This window comes from Stigmatopora argus, chromosome 15, assembly GCF_051989625.1.
Source record: "Stigmatopora argus isolate UIUO_Sarg chromosome 15, RoL_Sarg_1.0, whole genome shotgun sequence".
NCBI lineage: Eukaryota > Metazoa > Chordata > Actinopteri > Syngnathiformes > Syngnathidae > Stigmatopora > Stigmatopora argus.
This window is the reverse complement of record NC_135401.1, coordinates 10,423,591-10,441,798: the sequence shown is the minus strand read 5'-3', so window position 1 is coordinate 10,441,798 and position 18,208 is coordinate 10,423,591. Positions and strand designations below refer to the sequence as shown.

At 41.2% G+C, this 18,208-nt stretch overlaps 4 protein-coding genes across 8 annotated transcripts in view; 3 read left to right on the top strand and 1 right to left on the bottom strand.

The window, feature by feature from the left end:
- Positions 1-2,182, bottom strand: part of LOC144090169 (ryanodine receptor 3-like) — a 77,125-nt gene extending 74,943 nt beyond the window's left edge. The window contains exons 1-2 of the mRNA XM_077621496.1: positions 963-2,182; positions 574-864 (exon numbers count right to left, since the gene is read on the bottom strand). Of these exons, the coding sequence (XP_077477622.1) occupies positions 574-621 (48 nt within the window). The 5' untranslated portion in view covers positions 622-864; positions 963-2,182. The remainder of the gene's footprint in view (positions 1-573; positions 865-962) is intronic.
- Positions 1,756-7,930, top strand: mlh3 (mutL homolog 3 (E. coli)). Of its 3 annotated transcripts, XM_077621495.1 has the most exons (13): positions 2,280-2,556; positions 2,625-4,227; positions 4,493-4,594; positions 4,689-4,768; positions 4,849-4,953; positions 5,556-5,625; positions 5,762-5,830; positions 5,913-6,021; positions 6,637-6,796; positions 6,890-6,913; positions 7,393-7,471; positions 7,563-7,714; positions 7,793-7,930. In XM_077621495.1, the coding sequence occupies exons 1-13, from the start codon at positions 2,431-2,433 to the stop codon at positions 7,862-7,864; spliced, it is 2,751 nt and encodes a 916-aa protein (XP_077477621.1). In that variant the 5' UTR covers positions 2,280-2,430; the 3' UTR covers positions 7,865-7,930. The 3 variants fall into 3 exon arrangements, with proteins under 3 accessions (XP_077477620.1, XP_077477619.1, XP_077477621.1); XM_077621493.1 differs by having other exon boundaries at positions 1,759-4,227; XM_077621494.1 differs by lacking the exon at positions 4,493-4,594 and having other exon boundaries at positions 1,756-4,227.
- Positions 7,931-9,807: 1,877 nt separating this feature from the next.
- On the top strand, positions 9,808-12,565 carry LOC144089654 (protein c-Fos-like). Its single transcript, XM_077620718.1, has 4 exons — positions 9,808-10,127; positions 10,686-10,901; positions 11,193-11,300; positions 11,398-12,565. The coding sequence occupies exons 1-4, from the start codon at positions 9,975-9,977 to the stop codon at positions 12,061-12,063; spliced, it is 1,143 nt and encodes a 380-aa protein (XP_077476844.1). The 5' UTR covers positions 9,808-9,974; the 3' UTR covers positions 12,064-12,565.
- A 1,240-nt stretch (positions 12,566-13,805) lies between these two features.
- On the top strand, positions 13,806-17,457 carry LOC144089657 (jun dimerization protein 2-like). 3 transcript variants are annotated; one of them, XM_077620722.1, is made up of 4 exons: positions 13,806-13,966; positions 14,914-15,065; positions 15,905-16,009; positions 16,203-17,454. In XM_077620722.1, exons 2-4 carry the CDS (start codon positions 14,961-14,963, stop codon positions 16,401-16,403), a joined length of 411 nt encoding a protein of 136 aa, XP_077476848.1. In that variant the 5' UTR covers positions 13,806-13,966; positions 14,914-14,960; the 3' UTR covers positions 16,404-17,454. The 3 variants fall into 3 exon arrangements, with proteins under 3 accessions (XP_077476848.1, XP_077476849.1, XP_077476847.1); XM_077620723.1 differs by having other exon boundaries at positions 13,822-13,966; positions 14,917-15,065; XM_077620721.1 differs by lacking the exon at positions 13,806-13,966 and having other exon boundaries at positions 13,990-15,065; positions 16,203-17,457.
- Positions 17,458-18,208: the final 751 nt, after the last annotated feature.

The following is an 18,208-nucleotide window of genomic DNA, read 5'->3' as shown; positions in this document are numbered from 1 at the left end:
TGCTTAATAAGGAAATGAAACATTTAGAACAACTGTCAATAGGCTAAATGCTTCTCACAATGTTAAATTTGTTTAACAGTGTCAATCAAAACCTATCTCATCATTAGACACATCAATATTTTTGACAAAGACGCATTCTGTGACTCCTCCTCCTGGAAGTGTTTGCTACTAGCATACATAATGTTGTGTTTGGATTGTACAATATATCACACAGAGAGTTCCACTACTCATCCCTTTGTCATCAAATCCTGTAATCACAGAAACTGAATTTTGCAGCAACCAGCCACTGTGGATGTACATGGAAGATACGATATAAGGAGCTTGTTGGACTTGTTGTCAACTTCTCAAATGAAAAACTGCAGTGCCTTTACATACTACCACTCCGATGATGCGAAAACAAGAAGACACCATACTGTACTATTACTATCTTCATTGTGTCTACAAGGCTTTATCAAGATTCTAATAGAAACCAAAAAAACAAGGATGGCTACTTGATTTAGACAGAAACCACATTTTCAGTGGAATGATGAAAACATTACGGCAAAGAGAAGTCATCAGGAAACGTGTACTCACAGTTCTGAGGAACTGAATCTCATCTTCTCCTTCTCCTCCTTCAGCCATGGCTGCAAGTGAGCCCGCTCAGGCGCTGGCTCCTCTTTTCTTGTCGATGTGAGCATACAGCTAATCCACGGTCATTCAGCGGCGTGACTGCCGGTCAAACCCCGGCGCACAAGCCTCCTTCACGGGTGGCCCCTGGGGAGGAAGAGGAGGAGGTGTTGGAAGGGCGGAAGGAGGAGAAAGGCGGAGAGCGTGAAGAGGGGATGCTGATACTGCTTATGATGCTGATGCTGATGCTGTTGCTGGCTGAAACAAGGAGAAGCAGACACACATCTGTTTGTAAATGCGAGGATATGATGGCACATTCAAGACACAACATTAATAATCTGTGTTATTTCTTTTACCCCCAGATCGTTCCTTCTCGAAAAAGCAGTCAAATTGGTCCTTGGCGCCTTGTCATGTCAGGTTCCGTTTACAAGCTCAGGCGTGCAACATGTCGAGATAGCCAAGGATGTGTGGGAACAGGATGCAGTGATCTCAGTAAAAAGCAAGAACGCTCATAAAGGCTGCCCTAAAACTAGAGTAATTTGGGAGAATCGTTGTAGCCCAACGAAATCTTTGATTTTTAACAAAGGCAATTGCTGTATTCGTGGGAGCTGATACTGTATTATATTAGTCGTGAGGGGAAAACTGTTGTAAGCGCTCATAGAATGGGCGTCTCGCTTGGAAATCCGATGCTGCCCCTTTGCGTCAAAAATGTGATCTACAACTTTACAATTTACCTATGCGCACTTTTTGGCCACTGTGGGGGTTAATATACTACTAGGCTAAAAGTATACTATGGTCTAAATTGGTTTAAGTAGTTCTAATGGATCTCACGACAATGTGGTCATCATCCGTGATACTGAAGTGCTTTTAATTAGTTTTGTTTAACTGGTATTATCATCATGGTTGAGCCATGGATGCTAATATTTTTGTTTAGTTTTGTTTCTCGATTCATTATTCTTCGTGTACATTAGGTGGAATTACAGCTTTAGCACATGATATCTGCGGTGCTAAAGTTGTGGGCTTGTGGGCCTTGTTGTAAAATGATGAGATGATGATCTTTAGTTCGGAAAAGATATAGAGCCATAACATTTAAATTGGGAATTAAAGACTTTAAACCGTGAGAAATTATTCACATCCCAGGGTCTTGACATATGGGGAAATAGTTGATATTAACAATAATCCAATCAAGTCGTTGCAATATCACTTCCAGTGCAGTAGATGACGCCTTACCACTGGTCTACTGATTCCAACTCGAAGAATTTACGGCAGTTAACTTTTAGTTTCCGGTTACGGATCTTCCTACGTTTAAACTGTAAACACCAGCTTTTGGGGAAAAAATGTACGACTCAAAATTACCTCTTGCTGCGAGAATTGACCCTGCTGATGAGTTCCGGAAATGACGCGAAGACGTTGAACGGTCACGTTCCTAAAGAAAATCTGCAAGCGTTATGATTAAATGTCTGAACGAAGAAGTTAGGGTGAAAATTCGCTCTGGCGTTGCCGTCCCTTCTCTTCAACAATGCGTCGAGGAGCTCGTCCTCAACAGCCTCGACGCCGGTGCGACGTGTGTGGGCGTCCGGGTGGACCTGGACGCGTTCCGGGTCCAGGTGATTGATAACGGCATCGGAATGAGCGCCGAGGACATGGCGTGCGTGGGGAACAGATACCACACCAGCAAATGTCACTCACTGGACGATCTGGATGAGCTCAGGTACTACGGCTTCAGGGGGGAAGCCATAGCAAGTATAATTTCATTAGCCACACTTGTAGAAATCTCATCCCGGGCCAGAAACACGGATAAGACCCTTGTGAGAATGTTCAAGCATGGTAAAGGAATGGATGTGTTTGAAAATGACATTTCCCGACCAACTACTGGAACTACAGTCGTCATTTGCAATTTCTTCCACAATATGCCCGTGCGCAGGAAGAGGGTGGATATTGTCCTGGAAGGTGAGAGAATCAGACATCGGATAGAGGCTGTGTCTCTAATGCACCCCTCTGTGTCTTTCACCTTGAAGAATGACTGTACGGGAGCCATGATGGTGCAGCTCCCGAAAGTCAGCGACACCTACCACAGGTTCGTTCAGATCCATGGCCTGGCTCGAGCTCGGAAACTGGGAAGGATCCAGCACACACGTGCCCCGTTTGAGGTGATGGGTTACCTTGGCAGAGAGGGCCACTACAATAGCAGCTTGCAGTTTCTGTATGTGAATGGCAGACTACTTTTAAGGACGCGCATACACACACTGCTGAATACGCTTCTACGCAAACTCGGTAGTCCAACTCAGAGGAACGACAGCCCAGAAAAACAGTCAGCCGCTAGAAGCCCCTCACATAAACGCACCCAAGACTTTTATGGAATATATGTCATTAATATTAAATGTTCCTATTCGGAGTATGATATTAGTCTCGAGCCTGCCAAAACCCTAATGGAGTTCAAAGACTGGGATGGTGTTTTGCTTTGCGTAGAGGAGGCTGTAAAAGCTTTTCTGTGCAAGGAGAAATTGGTGCTCTCCCAAGATGACTTGCAAAATGCATCCCCAAGGTTGTTTAAAGTCGACAACGTGGCAAAAGAAGACACTAGCTTTGACCATAGTGTCCATACCACTTCCATGTGCGCATCGCTATCCGTTCATCGTGAACATAAGACTCACATTCTATCTGATGTGCTTGAAACTGAAAATGATGGACATGTTGATCAGACTAAACTGCACCCTTCCAACGATGTTGCAGAAAAGACAGAATCCGGATTCAGTCAGACTGCGGAGATTGAAAAAAAGATCAAGTTATCACAAACAACAACTCTTGCTCCGCAGGACGTGGAAGAAGAAAAAAACACTTCCAGAAAGATTTGTGTCACCTTTCCATTCATTCATCAATGTCTGCAGGATTCGCAGCACAATGGAAGGAAACAATTTCATCAGCATCATTCAAAACGCAAAATCTCCCTTATCTCACAAAATGCTGGATTACCTCTCAAAACTCACAGAAGCTTTTCTCACGGCATCTCCAAGGTTTCCAAAGTAGTAGCTGTGGGGTCTGGGTCACTTGACAAGTTTAGAAGAATTTATGGGAAATCTGTTGAAACAAAGGTTGCCTCATTGGAGGACAACAATAATGGTAAACTATTTCGAGGAAACTTTTTAGAATCTACCCAGAATGGTCTTGTTTCCCAGAACCAGGAAATAAAAAGTGATATCAAAGAGACCAACGAGGAGAGACAACAAGAGCCCCATTGCATAGCTAATCACTTGGGGTACACAAAGATAAAACACACATCAGGCAAACCATCCTTAGCAGGCAAACTCAACCGCCTGAAACAAAACACAATAACAGACAAAACCCCACTTGGCTGTGCTTCTCGAGATAATTCCAGTCCCATTATTAATGAATGCTTACAAGAAAGCATTAACGATGCCACTGGAACTACTACTAATACTTGTGAGGGGACAACCACATCGACAGACTGGCTCCATCACTTTGATACCGAAACGGGAAAAACAGTCTATATCAACAAAGTAACTGGCCTCAGCAAATATGAGGAACCCGCGAAGGAAGAAAAGGTGGTCTGCTGTACGTCTGATATCACAAACATGGCCATTAGTGTTGTCTCTGAAACAGGTGAGTCATTAGCAGTCTTTGGACTAAATAATGTCACTTGAAATGTCTTTATTCAATAAGATAGATAGCTGTAATAGAGTACAAAATAAAGTCTCTGCATTCCTGATCAAATAACAGATGATTTCGAAGAAGAATTGAATTGAACATTTTTATTGAGGTTATAGAAATATGATAAGATTTAAAGCTTCACCACGAAGTGTTTCCATTTTTTTACTGTACACTGCATGATATTACTGTGTTATTGGATTAATGTATTCTACTGTAGGGATGGAGTACAGGTGCTACCCCTTCCAAGCAGATCTAGTGCTGCCCTTTTTGCCTAAAGACAGAGGAGAAAGATTGCTTAGTGCAGGGATAGGTAACACAGGTACTGAAGGAACTGAGAGAAGTACCTATATTCAAAAGTTGTTCTACCTTAACTGTGTCTTTTAGGTTTTGTTTTTTGTGGTTTTTCTTTCCAGAAGACAATGTCGAGACCTTCAACTCAATCTCGTCTTTGTACTCAAAGTGGAACAACCCAGTGTTTGTGCGTCCTCCAGAGGTAAATTAATTTGACAAATGTTGAAATCTACTGTACAAATTCAGACTTGCATTTACAAATTTGGTGTCATGTGATAAAAGGTGGGTGTAGACATTTCAAGTGGGCAAGCTGATGGGTTGGCTGTTAAGATCCACAACATCCTGTATCCGTACCGGTTCTCCAAGGCCATGATACACTCTATGAAGGTAAGGCTCACTCAGGGATTTCCTTAACACACTCAATGCCACTGACCTAGAAAGGCAGATGATCACTGCCACAGTAGTTGAATTATATCGGGCATCTATTGCTGGCAAAAGCGGTCTTAAAACTTAGCAGCAATGTTAGCAGCTAACAAAAATATCATATAATAGATATGGCAACAAAAGGCTTATTCGACCAGATATCCGTTCATGAAGCGAGATACCAGCGTATCGATATAAAATCCACCAGTAATCTAGATATGCATAGATTTTAGTGTGGTTATTGCGAGGCTTGGAATCGGTTTTTCGAGGCTTCATATTTTCTTATAAAGCACTGTGAGCCCTCACATAACAGTGTTAGCCTGGAGGAAGTAGAACCATGACCACCAACACTGTATATAGTGGACTTGACTCAGGATATTGGGTGGGCTAAATATTTGAAGACCTCCCCAACTACACCAACACACCCTCCCATGACGAAACAGACCTGGGACTCTGCGGAAGATTCTCCTCTGGGGTTAAAGTCACTGAGGCGGTTAAAAAGCTCCTCGGTGGCAAAGTTCCGGGGTGGATTTTATTTAATTTTATTTTATTTGATTTTTTTGCAGGTGATCAATCAAGTTGACAACAAGTTTCTTGCCTGCCTTATCAATACAACTAATGATACGAACACTGAAGGTATGGTGGATGATTTTAGTTTGTTACTCGTCGTCGTTGTTTTTGTGTTTTATATTGATTGCCCCGTGACCCTCGTGAGGATAAGCGGTATGGAAAATGAATGAATATACGTATATTGATTGCATTTGAATTTCAGGGAATCTTTTAGTACTATTGGACCAACACGCTGCACATGAGAGAGTACGTCTTGAAAATCTAATAGCAGGTACACAACACAAATAATAAGAATGTTACAGTCATCACTAGTTAAAAGAGATTCTCAGTCAAAGAACTGTGCACCCTTACAGATTCCTTTGAACACGATCCAAACACACCCGGCGAGAAACGTCTGTGTTCATCCACTATTTCACCACCCCTACACATCTGTGTCCCTGAAGAGGAAATAAGGATGATCAGGTGAATATTTCTACAAGTTTGACACAACATCATGGGCACACTTTATTAACTAGCACAATGCAGCATTCACAGCGCTGGGCAATATGGCCTTAGAATAAAATCTCCAATAGTTTTTCCCCCCAATAATCCTTTTCAAACACAGTGCAAGAGTTATTATTTTGTCTGCACACTGACTCACAAAAGAAATACTCATTTCCATAGACACAAAATCTGGGATATTTTATCTGGCTCACTGGCATCAGGGAGACATGATCAATATCAGGGAGACTCAACTCAAGATGTCTGCATATCTCTGTTCAAATATTTTGTGGTAAATCACACTCAATGTCCAGTGGAATTGACTGTGTGGTTGCCTTCTACTGGACTCCTTTCTCATCATATACAAAACATCACACTTAAGTCGTCTTAATCATTGTTTGTCACGAAAGGGTTTGGAAAAGTTGCTCAATATGGCAACCACCTTCCTCAGTTGGTAACACTGATCACTTCCGTGAGCTAGCTCAAGTATATGTTAAATGTTAAAAATGTCCCCCAGTATGCCGCCGTAAGATGTTACACCACTTATGGCCATTTAGACTTAATATTTAACAGGCATCTTAATGTGTCCTCAACCAGGTCTTATCAGATTGATTTGCAGAGGTTGGGCCTAGAAGTGACGCTCTCACCGAGCCAGGATAATCAAGTGCTCGTAGCGAAAGTGCCGGTTTGTTTTGTGGAAAAAGAAAATACAGAGCTTCGGCGGAAGAGACCATCTGTAATCAAACGTCTTGTCGAGGTAGGTCTATGCTACACGCTGGTGTTGAAAATAATATTGAATGTGACCGACTTTGACCATTTTAGTCATTTTTCATTTCCTTTCTGCAATCAGGACTACCTTCAAGAGGAGATGGAGGTAAGAGTGAAATGTCCATGTTTAATGGAAATATTTAAAAAATATATTTTGGAACTTACCTAAGTTGAACATGAGCTGATTGTGGAAGACCCTACACTTTTTTTTTGAAATTATTTTTCCATTCAGAAATAATGAAATTAGAAATAATCTGTTCTCCAGTCAGACTTCCACTGTCATGAAATATTTATTAATTCATCATCTGTTTTGGAATTAAGAAAAAAAACCTGGAAGTAAAGCAAACCTTCGCCCTTCTGTTTCAAAACTGCATTTTTGCATTCAATACTTTTGGCCTTGATTTAGCTCTATGCAGAGGCATTAAAAATATCTGTTGAATTGTACAGCTTATAGAAACTATATAACATGCATAATATTTTCACATTACATATCTTGGTTGACCTGACTTCAGAACAGAGCAGTTAAGGCCTTTTATATCTCAGTAAGAAGTCCCACTCTGTTTGGTATGTGTGTGTGTTACTTAGTTACTTCGCTCTACCGGTACAGTAAAGGGAACTCTCCCGCTCACAGTGCTGAAAGTCCTCGCCTCAGTAGCATGCCACGGTAAGTGCAGAAAACAACTCTACATTATCACTATCATCATCTTCCTTTGGGTCTGAGTGTCCGACTTGAAATGCTTTCCACATTCCAACAGGCGCCATCAAATTTAACGACCAACTGAATCGAGACGAGTGCCACAGTTTGGTGGCGTCTTTATCATCCTGCCAGTTGCCCTTCCAGTGTGCTCACGGCCGTCCGTCCATTGCACCGCTTGTCGACGTCTTCCATTTAGATCCCAAACAAAAGGTATCGAACTGCAGTGGTTCTTGTAAAAAGTGCCCTGCTCGGTGGTTTGATGGTGACGAACAGTTTTTGTCTTCGCAGGAGCCTATGAAACCGAACCTCAGAAAGTTAAGAAGTATGTACAAAGCTTGGGTACTGTATGGAAATAGATAATGTAATGCATACCAACTACATAAATTATTTGTTTATTCCTTCAGAAATAAATTATTCTTTCATTTATTCATTTTCCGTACCGCTTATCCTCACGGGTGCTGGAGACTATCCAGCCAACTATGGGCAGTAGGTGGCGTACACTCTGAATTGGAACCACCAATCGTGCCACCCAAAGAAAAAAATATTTTATAATATGAACATACCTAACAGTCTTAAACAGTGATTTAAGTGCCTCACAAAGGCTTGCTCACTGGTTGGCTTTTTTGCCAGAAAATGCTTTAATTGAACAACAAAATCACCTCAACATTCACTCTATAACTGAACTGTATTCGTGTGCACACTCCTGTTCAGCTCTCCCAAACATGCAGTCTATCCTGTACTGGAAAATGTTCCTCGCTCCCTCACTCAGAGGCCGGGCTTGTAATAATATAGCAAAATAGTAGATTATACTGCCCAAATATATATAAAAAGAAAATACTAATATATGTATTCTGCCTTGTGTACTCAGGAGGTCTGCCAGACTTTGTTTTTTAATGACTTTAAAAATTTAGTGATTCATGGAGACTTCCAATAATCAAGCATGTTTTTTTGTTATTAGTAAAAATATTTGTTACTGAGTCTTGTTCATCTGTGAAGTTAAATTACATAGTCAAATAAGGAGCAAGCACACTTAAACAAAATAAATTAATTAATTAAAAAAGACCGGACATGGTAGAGCGAGAAATGACAGGAGCTGTGTTCTCTGCCTTGTGAAATCCACTATGTTTGCAGCCTATGTAACTAAATAATTCGACCAAGTATCTTTACAATCCAAATACACTATAAATATAGGTACACTGATGATAAATAAAGGACTAAGAAGAAAACAGCAATGAGCATGCAGCGATTGGGGGAAATGTCAAAGTTTTACAAACCTAAAACATTGGCCTCCGTAGCAGCAGAAGAAGATACGGAAAAATAATATACAACACTTAATTTGAAAAAAAAATCTTTGCAAATTTCTACAACTCAGCTAGCAAATCACAAGGGAAGTATTTTTTTTTAGAATAGCCCTCTGGGCTACTGGACAGAAGCTAAGGGGCTACCTGATGCAGTTGAGCATCACAATGTGCGTCAAAATAATGAATGGATATTTTTTTAAAAATTAAGTCTGCACATCCCTCTTGAAAATTAAGGTGTTTTGATGGAGAGAAAAAAAATCAAGCCTAGAGTATTGTTCCAATGTCACCTGAATACTTTGAGGTGTGTACAAAGAGAATAAAGAAAGCTTCCGATCTATTCAATCAGAGCTTTCTCAAAAATAACATTTGTAACAGCCAAAGAAGCAGACAAACCAGATTGTTCACTGAAAAATACCAACATTGTGTATTTTTTGTCCACACAAAAAACAAAGCACGTGTTATCACTTAGACCCTCCTTACCAAAAAAAAGTGAAAATGCCTGCTATAAAATGGAAATTAGCAGTCTGTCCTTGTGGAGGAGGAAGAGGAGACTGGCATGTCGTCTGTCCTGCAGTCACGTGACTCCTTCGCCCTCACGTTTTTCCTTCACCTCCCGGGTACACGGCATCTTATGATGTCTCCTTTATGTTTCATTCATAACAACAGAACACCCAGCGTCATTTCATTGTCAAATTCCATCTGAACGTGTCCTGCAAACGAAATGAAATATAATAATAAAAAACGCACCCAATGACATCGCTGAGGAATTGCACGGTCACGTGTGTATTAATAACTCACAAGCTGCCTAGCCACCCAAAACAAGCTGACTTTATTAAGCATTAACTGGGCTGTATTTGATACCGTTGCTATCAGCAATCATAGGCGCATAATAAAGAAATTAAGATAAACCTCTGACGCCCTCACAAAAAATGAAAGCCTTGTTTTGCTGTCAGTTGGACGCCCCCGCCCATCGAACAATGGTACAGCCCTAGTTCATTCATAAAATTGTAGCAGGGCTCTAAAGGAGGGGCTAACATCCAGCTCGTCCAGTTACCAGGTAGACTTCTACCTGGACGACTGAACATCAGCAGGCCATCACTGAGATTTGTTTCCTCCCTCTTCTATTTGTTTATACTTTTTGAAGTCCGCCGTTTTTGCTTATCTTCGATATGCTTCGCAACGAGATGACTCCCGATGTGGAGGCAGCGTCTCCCACCTGCCGGGCCAACTCTCCCACCGGGACAAGGTGCCAGGAGACAGCCGAGGAATCGAACTCTCTTTCATCCGCGTCATCTCCCTTTTCGTCGGCCGTCAATGCTAAGGTATGATTTTTTTAAAAAATCACGCATTCACCGTTAAGTCCCCGTCCATAAATGAAACACAAATATCGTCGTTGCATTTTGGACGCATCTATATTTTTTTCGGAGGTTGGAGCGCTGCGTGAGACGCTTTTTGCTTGTTTTTTTGTTTTTTGTTTTTTTGGTTTGCTTGATTGATTGTTTCTGGGGAGGTTTTGTGCGCGTGTGCGTGTCGATGCAGAGGTTCATTGAGAAAAATAAATCCCATTCAGGAGACTCCACAGCATTTCTGCGTCAGAGCTGACGTCACCAGCAATGATAAAGTCAAATATTGATCGGGGAAAAGGCTATTTCTGTTTGGTCACATGTCAAGGAACGGTCGGTCCTTCCGCAGTGAATGAAATCTATGAAAATATCATTAATACATTTCATTAATGAGCATTGTAATTTGATTTTTTCCCCAACCATCACCACGACCTCCCTTTACCCAGAATTCAATCTCTTTCAATTCACCATGTATTCCATATAGAACTTCAAATTGTAATCATTAAATATTTCAATATATATTTTTTCCACCCTCAGGATGTCTGCAAAGACACTGCGTTTGTTCCGACCGTCACCGCAATTTCCTCTAGCCCAGATTTCCAGTGGATGGTCCAGCCTACAATCATTACATCTGTCTCCCCGTCTCCGGGTTGCGAGCGAACCAATGAGGCGCAAAGCTCTCGCCAGGCAACACCCATAAGAGAGAGCAGGAATAAGGGGAAGAATGCAGCGCGGAAGGCAAAAGCAGAGCAGGTATTGGGTCAACTCTCAGCATGCAGTGCACATTTCCACAGTGAACAGCTCGCGTGCAGCATTGTGCACACTCTTCGAGCCATTGCATCTTCCTTATAGGCGTTCCATTTATATTCAGGTCACAGCATGTCTGCAACAATAGCCTATTTTTAGATGCAAGGCAGCGAAACATGCTCCCTGCTGTTCTCCAGAGGCTGCGTTAATTGCCAATGAAATGTATACCAGACATCTGGGGATGAGAGGGGCTGGATTGTTGGAGCTTCTCACTCAGTTGTTTCTTCCACATGCCAGCTGTCTCCGGAGGAGGAGGAGAAGAAGAGGATCAGGAGGGAGAGGAATAAAATGGCCGCTGCCAAGTGTCGCAACCGACGAAGGGAACTGACGGATACGCTGCAAGCTGTAAGTAAACAAGGGACAAATTTGCTCAGCTGTCATTCTCACCCACTCATGTGTGTTTTTTTCTGTGCGGATGCTGCTGCGCTGTGTCCTTTAAAAGGAGACAGACCAGCTGGAGGAGGAAAAAGCGTCCTTGGAGACAGAAATTGCCAACCTCCTCAAAGAGAAGGAGCGCCTCGAGTTCATCCTGGCCACGCACAAACCAGCTTGCCAAATGTCCCAGGACATGGAATCAGTGTTCGAGGAGTCCGCTGGATCTCCAGACATCCCCCCAAGTCCAGAGGAACACAGTATCCCAGATGACAGCATTCAGGAAGCTCCTTCGCTCCAAGAAATGGACATCCCCAGCGATCCGTCCGCAGCCATCTCGGGGAATTCCAACATCCTGCTGTGCGCCAGCGCCGAAATCAACGTCTGCGATATGGAACCCTCGCTGGATGTCAAGGAGGGGCTTCTAGATGCAATGCTGCCTACTTTAGAGGACAAGCTCGTCACAGAGACAGCCCGATCTGTCCCAGACATCGACCTTAGCAGCTCCCTCGGTGTCTCAGACTGGGAGACTCTGTACAGGTCTGTCTCCAACGATCTGGAGCCCCTCAGTACACCCGTGGTGACCTCCACCCCGACCTGCAGCAGCTATCTGTCCGTCTTCACCTTCTCCTGTCCTGAGCTGGACTTGCTCACAGAGGGACTGGAGAGCCTTAAAGGAGGAGGAAAAGCCGAATCTGTTGACCACCTTAATTCCCCAACTCTGCTGGCCTTATAAAGGAAGGCAATGTTTCTCATGTATTTCGCTCTTTTGCAGGTTCCAGACTTTGGAAAAAGAAAGTGAGCATTTCGCAGAGGCCACTGTGTGTATGCGGGGATGCTTTGAAGATAACCGCATTGAAGACATATAGCAAAAGGGGTGACGGTGATGTAGCATGGCTTTCTCTTTGATACGAGCGAGCTCTCCGTTTCAAAGCATGCAGAGATGTTTTCAGATGATTTTCAAAACATATATTGTGCAGGATATCTATATCAATGTATGATCTGTTGCTAGATCTAGGACGTGGTGTGGAATTTAAATGTGACTGTATGGTTTTGTGTTTTGGTGTCAGTTCATGTATTTATTGCTACCAATGCTGTATTCACAAACGCATCCGTCCATACTTACCTCAATGTCATCGACTGTGGTTTTGATCTCACTGTTGAGAAAGTTTTCCATGAAAACATCAGTGCTATGTACTATATATAAATTATATATAAATATATGTATCAAGATGTAACTTATGATTTATTTTTATACCTGTCAGACTTTGTTAAGGGGTGAGGAAATCTAGCATTGAGTCCTAATCTATGCTGCTGAACAATATGACTGAGTGGTGGGTAATCGTAAAGTATACTACAAAACTATGTGGCTTGTGATAAATAATACTGAATATAAAACGGGCCATCGAGTTTAAAAGTCACTGGTGGTGTACATTTGGGAATGGTTGTCTCTCTTTTTAGGCAACCTGACCAGGTCTGTACTTAAGCTTCCTGTGACCCAGAATAGGATAAGCGGTACATAAAATGAATGGATGGATGACTGAAAATTCACCTGCGGATTGAAAAGGGATGGCAATATTTATCCTTGTGATCGTTATTGACTGAGGGGGACCTAATAAATGTACAGTATTTTCAATTTACAACATTGATATGGCAGAGGCCAAAGAGTTATTTTTTTCACAGGGGCCCCAAATGTTTGGGAAGAACTCTATATGTGTAAAATTGGGGCCCCAAGATGGTTTAACGTCTGTAAGAATGTTATATACGTACAAAACCCAATTCCAACAAAGTTGGGATAGTGTGTAAAACGTGAATAAAAAAATGAAATGAAGACTTGCAAATCCTTTTTTTAATTCATATTAAATTGAATGCACTTTAACCTAACAATTTTAGTTTTGTTTGTTTTTTAAATGCTTGTAAGATGTTTAAAACTGGGAAAGGGCCAACAAAAACTCATGTTTGGAGCATTCACTGTCTGTCTATGTATGTCTTGACATCAATTGAAAAACAAAAACACATCATTCAAATTGAATAAACAATAGCTGGTAATTAAAATTCAATAACTTCTACAGATTGGAAATTAAATCCAATAATAGGGTTTTGCTTGCTTTGCTTGGAAGCAGACATTTAACCTTTTAGTTGTAGTACATAGACATTTGTTAAGTAAAAATATGCTCTGCTCTCATTTGGATTCACTCACTTTCACAAAGAGATGAAGTTATTTTTTAACATATTGGCTGCCATTGACGGTGACGGACGTCCAATCCAATGATCTAGATCAGTCAAATTGGACTATAATCACTTAATTCTAAGTGAATTGCGCACGCTGTACTTTACTACAAAAATATCAGAATGATTTACTTGTGGGGCTTGACTAACCGAGTTTATTTACATTTGTAATTCAGAATATGATCCTGTTGAATGGAGGAGGAGTGTGACTTCTTTGCAACTCCCTTTTTTTCCCCTTTCCTTTTTTTTACTTCACAGTTGCTTCTTTTCCGCATTCCTGAATCCTCCCAGATTCGGTTCACGTTTTGTCGGGTTGATGCAACGGTTTCCACTTAAATAAATTTGACACACGATTCACGGGCGACCAGAAAAAAAAGGATATTTGTTCCCATTTTGCTCCTTGAAGTCCGGTGAGTGGGCATGTTGGAAAGACTAACTAAAACAAAAAGTACTATCCGAGTTTGCAGCGATAGTATTGGGGTTGCTCCCCCGTTGCAGTACTATAGTCCGCCTTTATTTCTACTGTAATTTCAAATATTGCTGCCAAAAATATTCAGTTTTGATTTTTATTTTTTATTCTTATTATTATTTTTTTGCGTTCATGTAGACTTCCGTCCTAATGAACGTTCTTGTCGTGCACTGATTTTTAAAAGTGCCGTCTCGGCATTGCAACATGAAATGTGCGGTTGACCTCTTATGAAAACAAAAGTTGCGTAAAAGCATGGAGGTTGATATTTCTAAGTAATGGCTATCTTTAGTTCTGCAGGGAATCAAGCATAAGTCTGACGTCGATTCAGCCATTTGTGGAGTTATTGACACCGATTCTCTGAATAAGAAATGTCCATTTGTTCCAGGAAAAAAGCAAACAAACAAACCAAAAAATCCCCACATAATCAAAGAAAACAGACTGCTAATTAATCAACTCTTTTGATTATGTTATTCCCTAAGTATGGAATGGCAAAAGACAAAAACATAAAATTGCATAAAAGTGGGTTATGATCAGGTTTGAAGGCAAACTCCTTAAAATGAAGTTTTCTTTGCGGCTAAAATTCAATACATTATCTTCATGATCATTATTTTTCCAAATATGACACTTGTACTTAAACACAGATTGATACGGAGGCTAAAACCCAATATTGTTATCATTGGTGGAAACAAGTTTCAAGTATCCATGGGCGATTAATTGCGAACAAAACAGTGTTATCGCCAATTTTCCCCAATGTGGAAATTGGTTGCACATAAAGTGAGTTAGAATAAATCTTTGTCTGAATATTTCAGCCATTGTGCGTCTCCCTAGCTGTGGTTATGTCTGAGTGTCATACCATGCCAGGACTAATTTCAGATGCCTCTTTGACAGCAGGTTGTCTGGCCAGGCTGGGCCCTCCGGCTGGCATCTCGGCCATCATGCTGACGGAAACGCTGAAGTTTGGCGAGCTCCACGAGTTGATGATGTCGCCCCTGCAGTTCATGAGCCGCCTGGGAACGAGGCCTATTGTCATCAAAACAGAGGTACTGTTTGTACAAGAACCAAAGATAGTGTTCATCAACAGCATTAAACTGCTGCCTGTGTGCTGCTAGATGGTGTAGAGTTTAATTTAGAAAATATTAGGGAGGCACCCAAGTGAAAATTATTTTCTGAATCCTAAAAAGAGAAAACCATGGCTGGAAACCGAAATCCTAGACTACATTATAATACCCTCATTACCCAGTTTCGGTATGGTGTATGCTTACAAGGACCACATTGATTCTGGAGCCTTCTGCCTATGTTCTAACTATGGCAAGATGCAAACTGTTATGAATCAGCAAGCCGATTAAATATGGATCCACAATAACTAAGGAACGAAAGAGTCAATCTTCACAAAAACTAGAATTTATTAAATAAAAAGAGCAGTCCAGAAAATGCGAGTATCAAAAGGCGATAACAAAACAGCACGACCAAGTCGGTGAATAAACTAAGGATCAAGAAGTACAACAAAATAGCACGTCCGGGTCGGCCAAATAAACTAATGTTTTTAAAGTACGAACAACAAAATACAATCGTCGAAAATCTCGTGGAAGTCACAGCAAGGTGTTGGAAAAATCAATGAGATAAAATAACAGCACCACAACATAACCATCCAACTAAAAACAGAAGTGTAAATTTGAATTTGGCTTGTACATACATCTTAAGCTATCTGGGGATAGTGAAGTAATTCAGATTGATGTCTGAATATTAAAGGTCCATTAAAGTTGCAGAAATTGTTTGATTTTAGTAGAATAGGCTATTGAACCGCTATTGATTCACAGTTTGTACTTAGATAAGAGAATACTGATACTTTTACCAAGAATGCATTTCCCTGCTTTATCAGAGAGGTGAAGAGGATGATAGAAGGACACGAAGACGAGAGAAAAACAAGGTGGCTGCTGCACGATGTCGAAACAAGAAAAAAGAGAGAACAGATTATCTACAAAAGGTGAGGTCTTTGTTTCCTCCTAATTGTCTGTCCTCATTTTTCTCATCATAATCCTTAGAGACATTTTCAGAACTGTTAGAAATAGGAGCTGGGGGTTTTCTATCTGGCAAAAAAGTAATAAATTACAGTTGTAACATGAGGGTTAAAAATGACTTTTCTGTTCTCTTAACTCCCTTCCTTTCTTCTCCCACAGGAGTCCGAAAGACTAGAAATGTTAAACTCAGATTTGAAAGCCCAGATCGAGGAGCTAAAACTTGAACGCCAGCAGCTGATCCACATGCTGAACTTTCATCGACCCACATGCATCGTCCGAACTGACAGTGTCCAGACACCTGAGAGTGAAGTGAAGCCGCTGCTGCTGCACCATCTAGAAGCATCAAGAAGTTGCACTTAATATGGGAAAATAGACTTGGCACTGAGCTGTAAGATGGTGGTGAAGCAGCTCCAAGGCCCATATTCTACCACAAAGATATGGTCTGGACACTGGTATGGAAGTTAAAATAGAGTTTGTATTCTCCTATTCAAGTTCTTCTCTCGGCAGCCCGGTGACCAAGTGGTTAGCGCGTCGGCCTCCTAGTCGTGGTGTCGAGGGTTCGATCCCAGGTCGTTCCTCACACAGTGGAGTTTGTATGTTCTCCCCGAGATTGTGTGGGTTTTCTTCCCATCTCCTCACCGATTCAGGCTGTCCCCTGCCTCTGCCTGTAGTTAGCTGGGTTTGGCTGCAGCACCCCCCGCAACCCTTGTGAGGATAATCGGTTTGGAAAATGAATGAATGAAAGTTCTCCTGTCTGTTACTTTGATGTTACCCCTCCAAACAAATACCTACACTGAGTATTGTAAGTTATAAGTGGTGAAAATATTAGAACCGGCAAAGATATTAAAAATAGTTTTTGCATGCCAACAGCCAAAGTGCCACGATGCCTAAGAAAAGAAAGACAGCACAGCATATCACAACACTCCAAAGATGCAAAATGACAAAGTCCGATTAGACGTTTATGCTGCATTTCTGCCTGTTTGAAATGACGACATTGCATTGTTTACAAGGTCCAATATAAAAGAACAAGAACTCAACAGTATTTCAAACAGCATAATCTTGCAGTATTCTAATTTTTTTCCAGGCCAAGTGGTTATGTCATGGAAGGAAGCACTTGAATGGGTGTGGTTATTTTCACATTGTAATTCGAAAGAATTTATCTGTCTGTAACAAACAGGCTTTGAATGCACATGGACCCCCTGGATTTTTTTGTTTGTTTTTGTTTTTTCCGTTGTTGTACACGAGCATACTGATATTGTGTTCTTTTGTCACTTTCATGTACAAGTTGTTTGTATTTAATAAAGATATTTTGACAAAAAATATGCAGAAGATTATTCAACCAATATATGAAAGATACTTTGTAATGCGTTCATATTTCCTTATTTCAGTAGCCAACATAAACAAAAAGGATGTTTATAACACACAAGCACTCAATGTATCATGTTGCAATTTCTGTGTTTTGTATTGTATTTACCTTGAATGAGAAGTTCACTTTTGATTATGAGCAAATACATACAGCTTAAAAGTTAAAGCGCAAAATATGAAAATAACATTCACTATATCACACACCGGCAAAAAAGTACATTTTCCTGAGTGCACATTATGGTATTCTCCATCACTTGAGTACTTATTGTAACTCAAGGCAAGGTCTTATAAGTTTATTTATTTTAATAAATAACTCTGATTACATTGATGTCGCTTTCATTATTTCCTTTTAAATGTTGTCAAATTGGCCGCCCGGCGGCAGGGTGGTTAGCGTGTTGGCTTCACAGTTCAGGGCTTGAGGGTTCAACCCCAGGTCGGTCCTCACTGTGTGGAGTTTGCATGTTTTCCCTGGCCTGTGTGGGTTTTCTCCAGGTGCCCCTGTTTACTTCCACATTCTAAAAACATGCATGGTAGGTCGTTTGAACACTCTAAATTGCCCCTACTTATGAGTGTGAGCGTGAGTGGTTGTCCGTCTCCTGGTGCCCTGGGATTGGCTGGCCACCAATTCAAAGGTCTCCCCTGCCTGGTGTCCTTAGTTGGCTGTGATTGGCTCCAGCACCCTCCACGACCATTGTGAGGATAAGCGGTTCGGAAAAAATGAATGAATGACTGTTGCCAAATTGTGGGATATTGTGCAAAGGGGTTTATGGCTGTATTTTACCAACTTCACCACCAGGTAG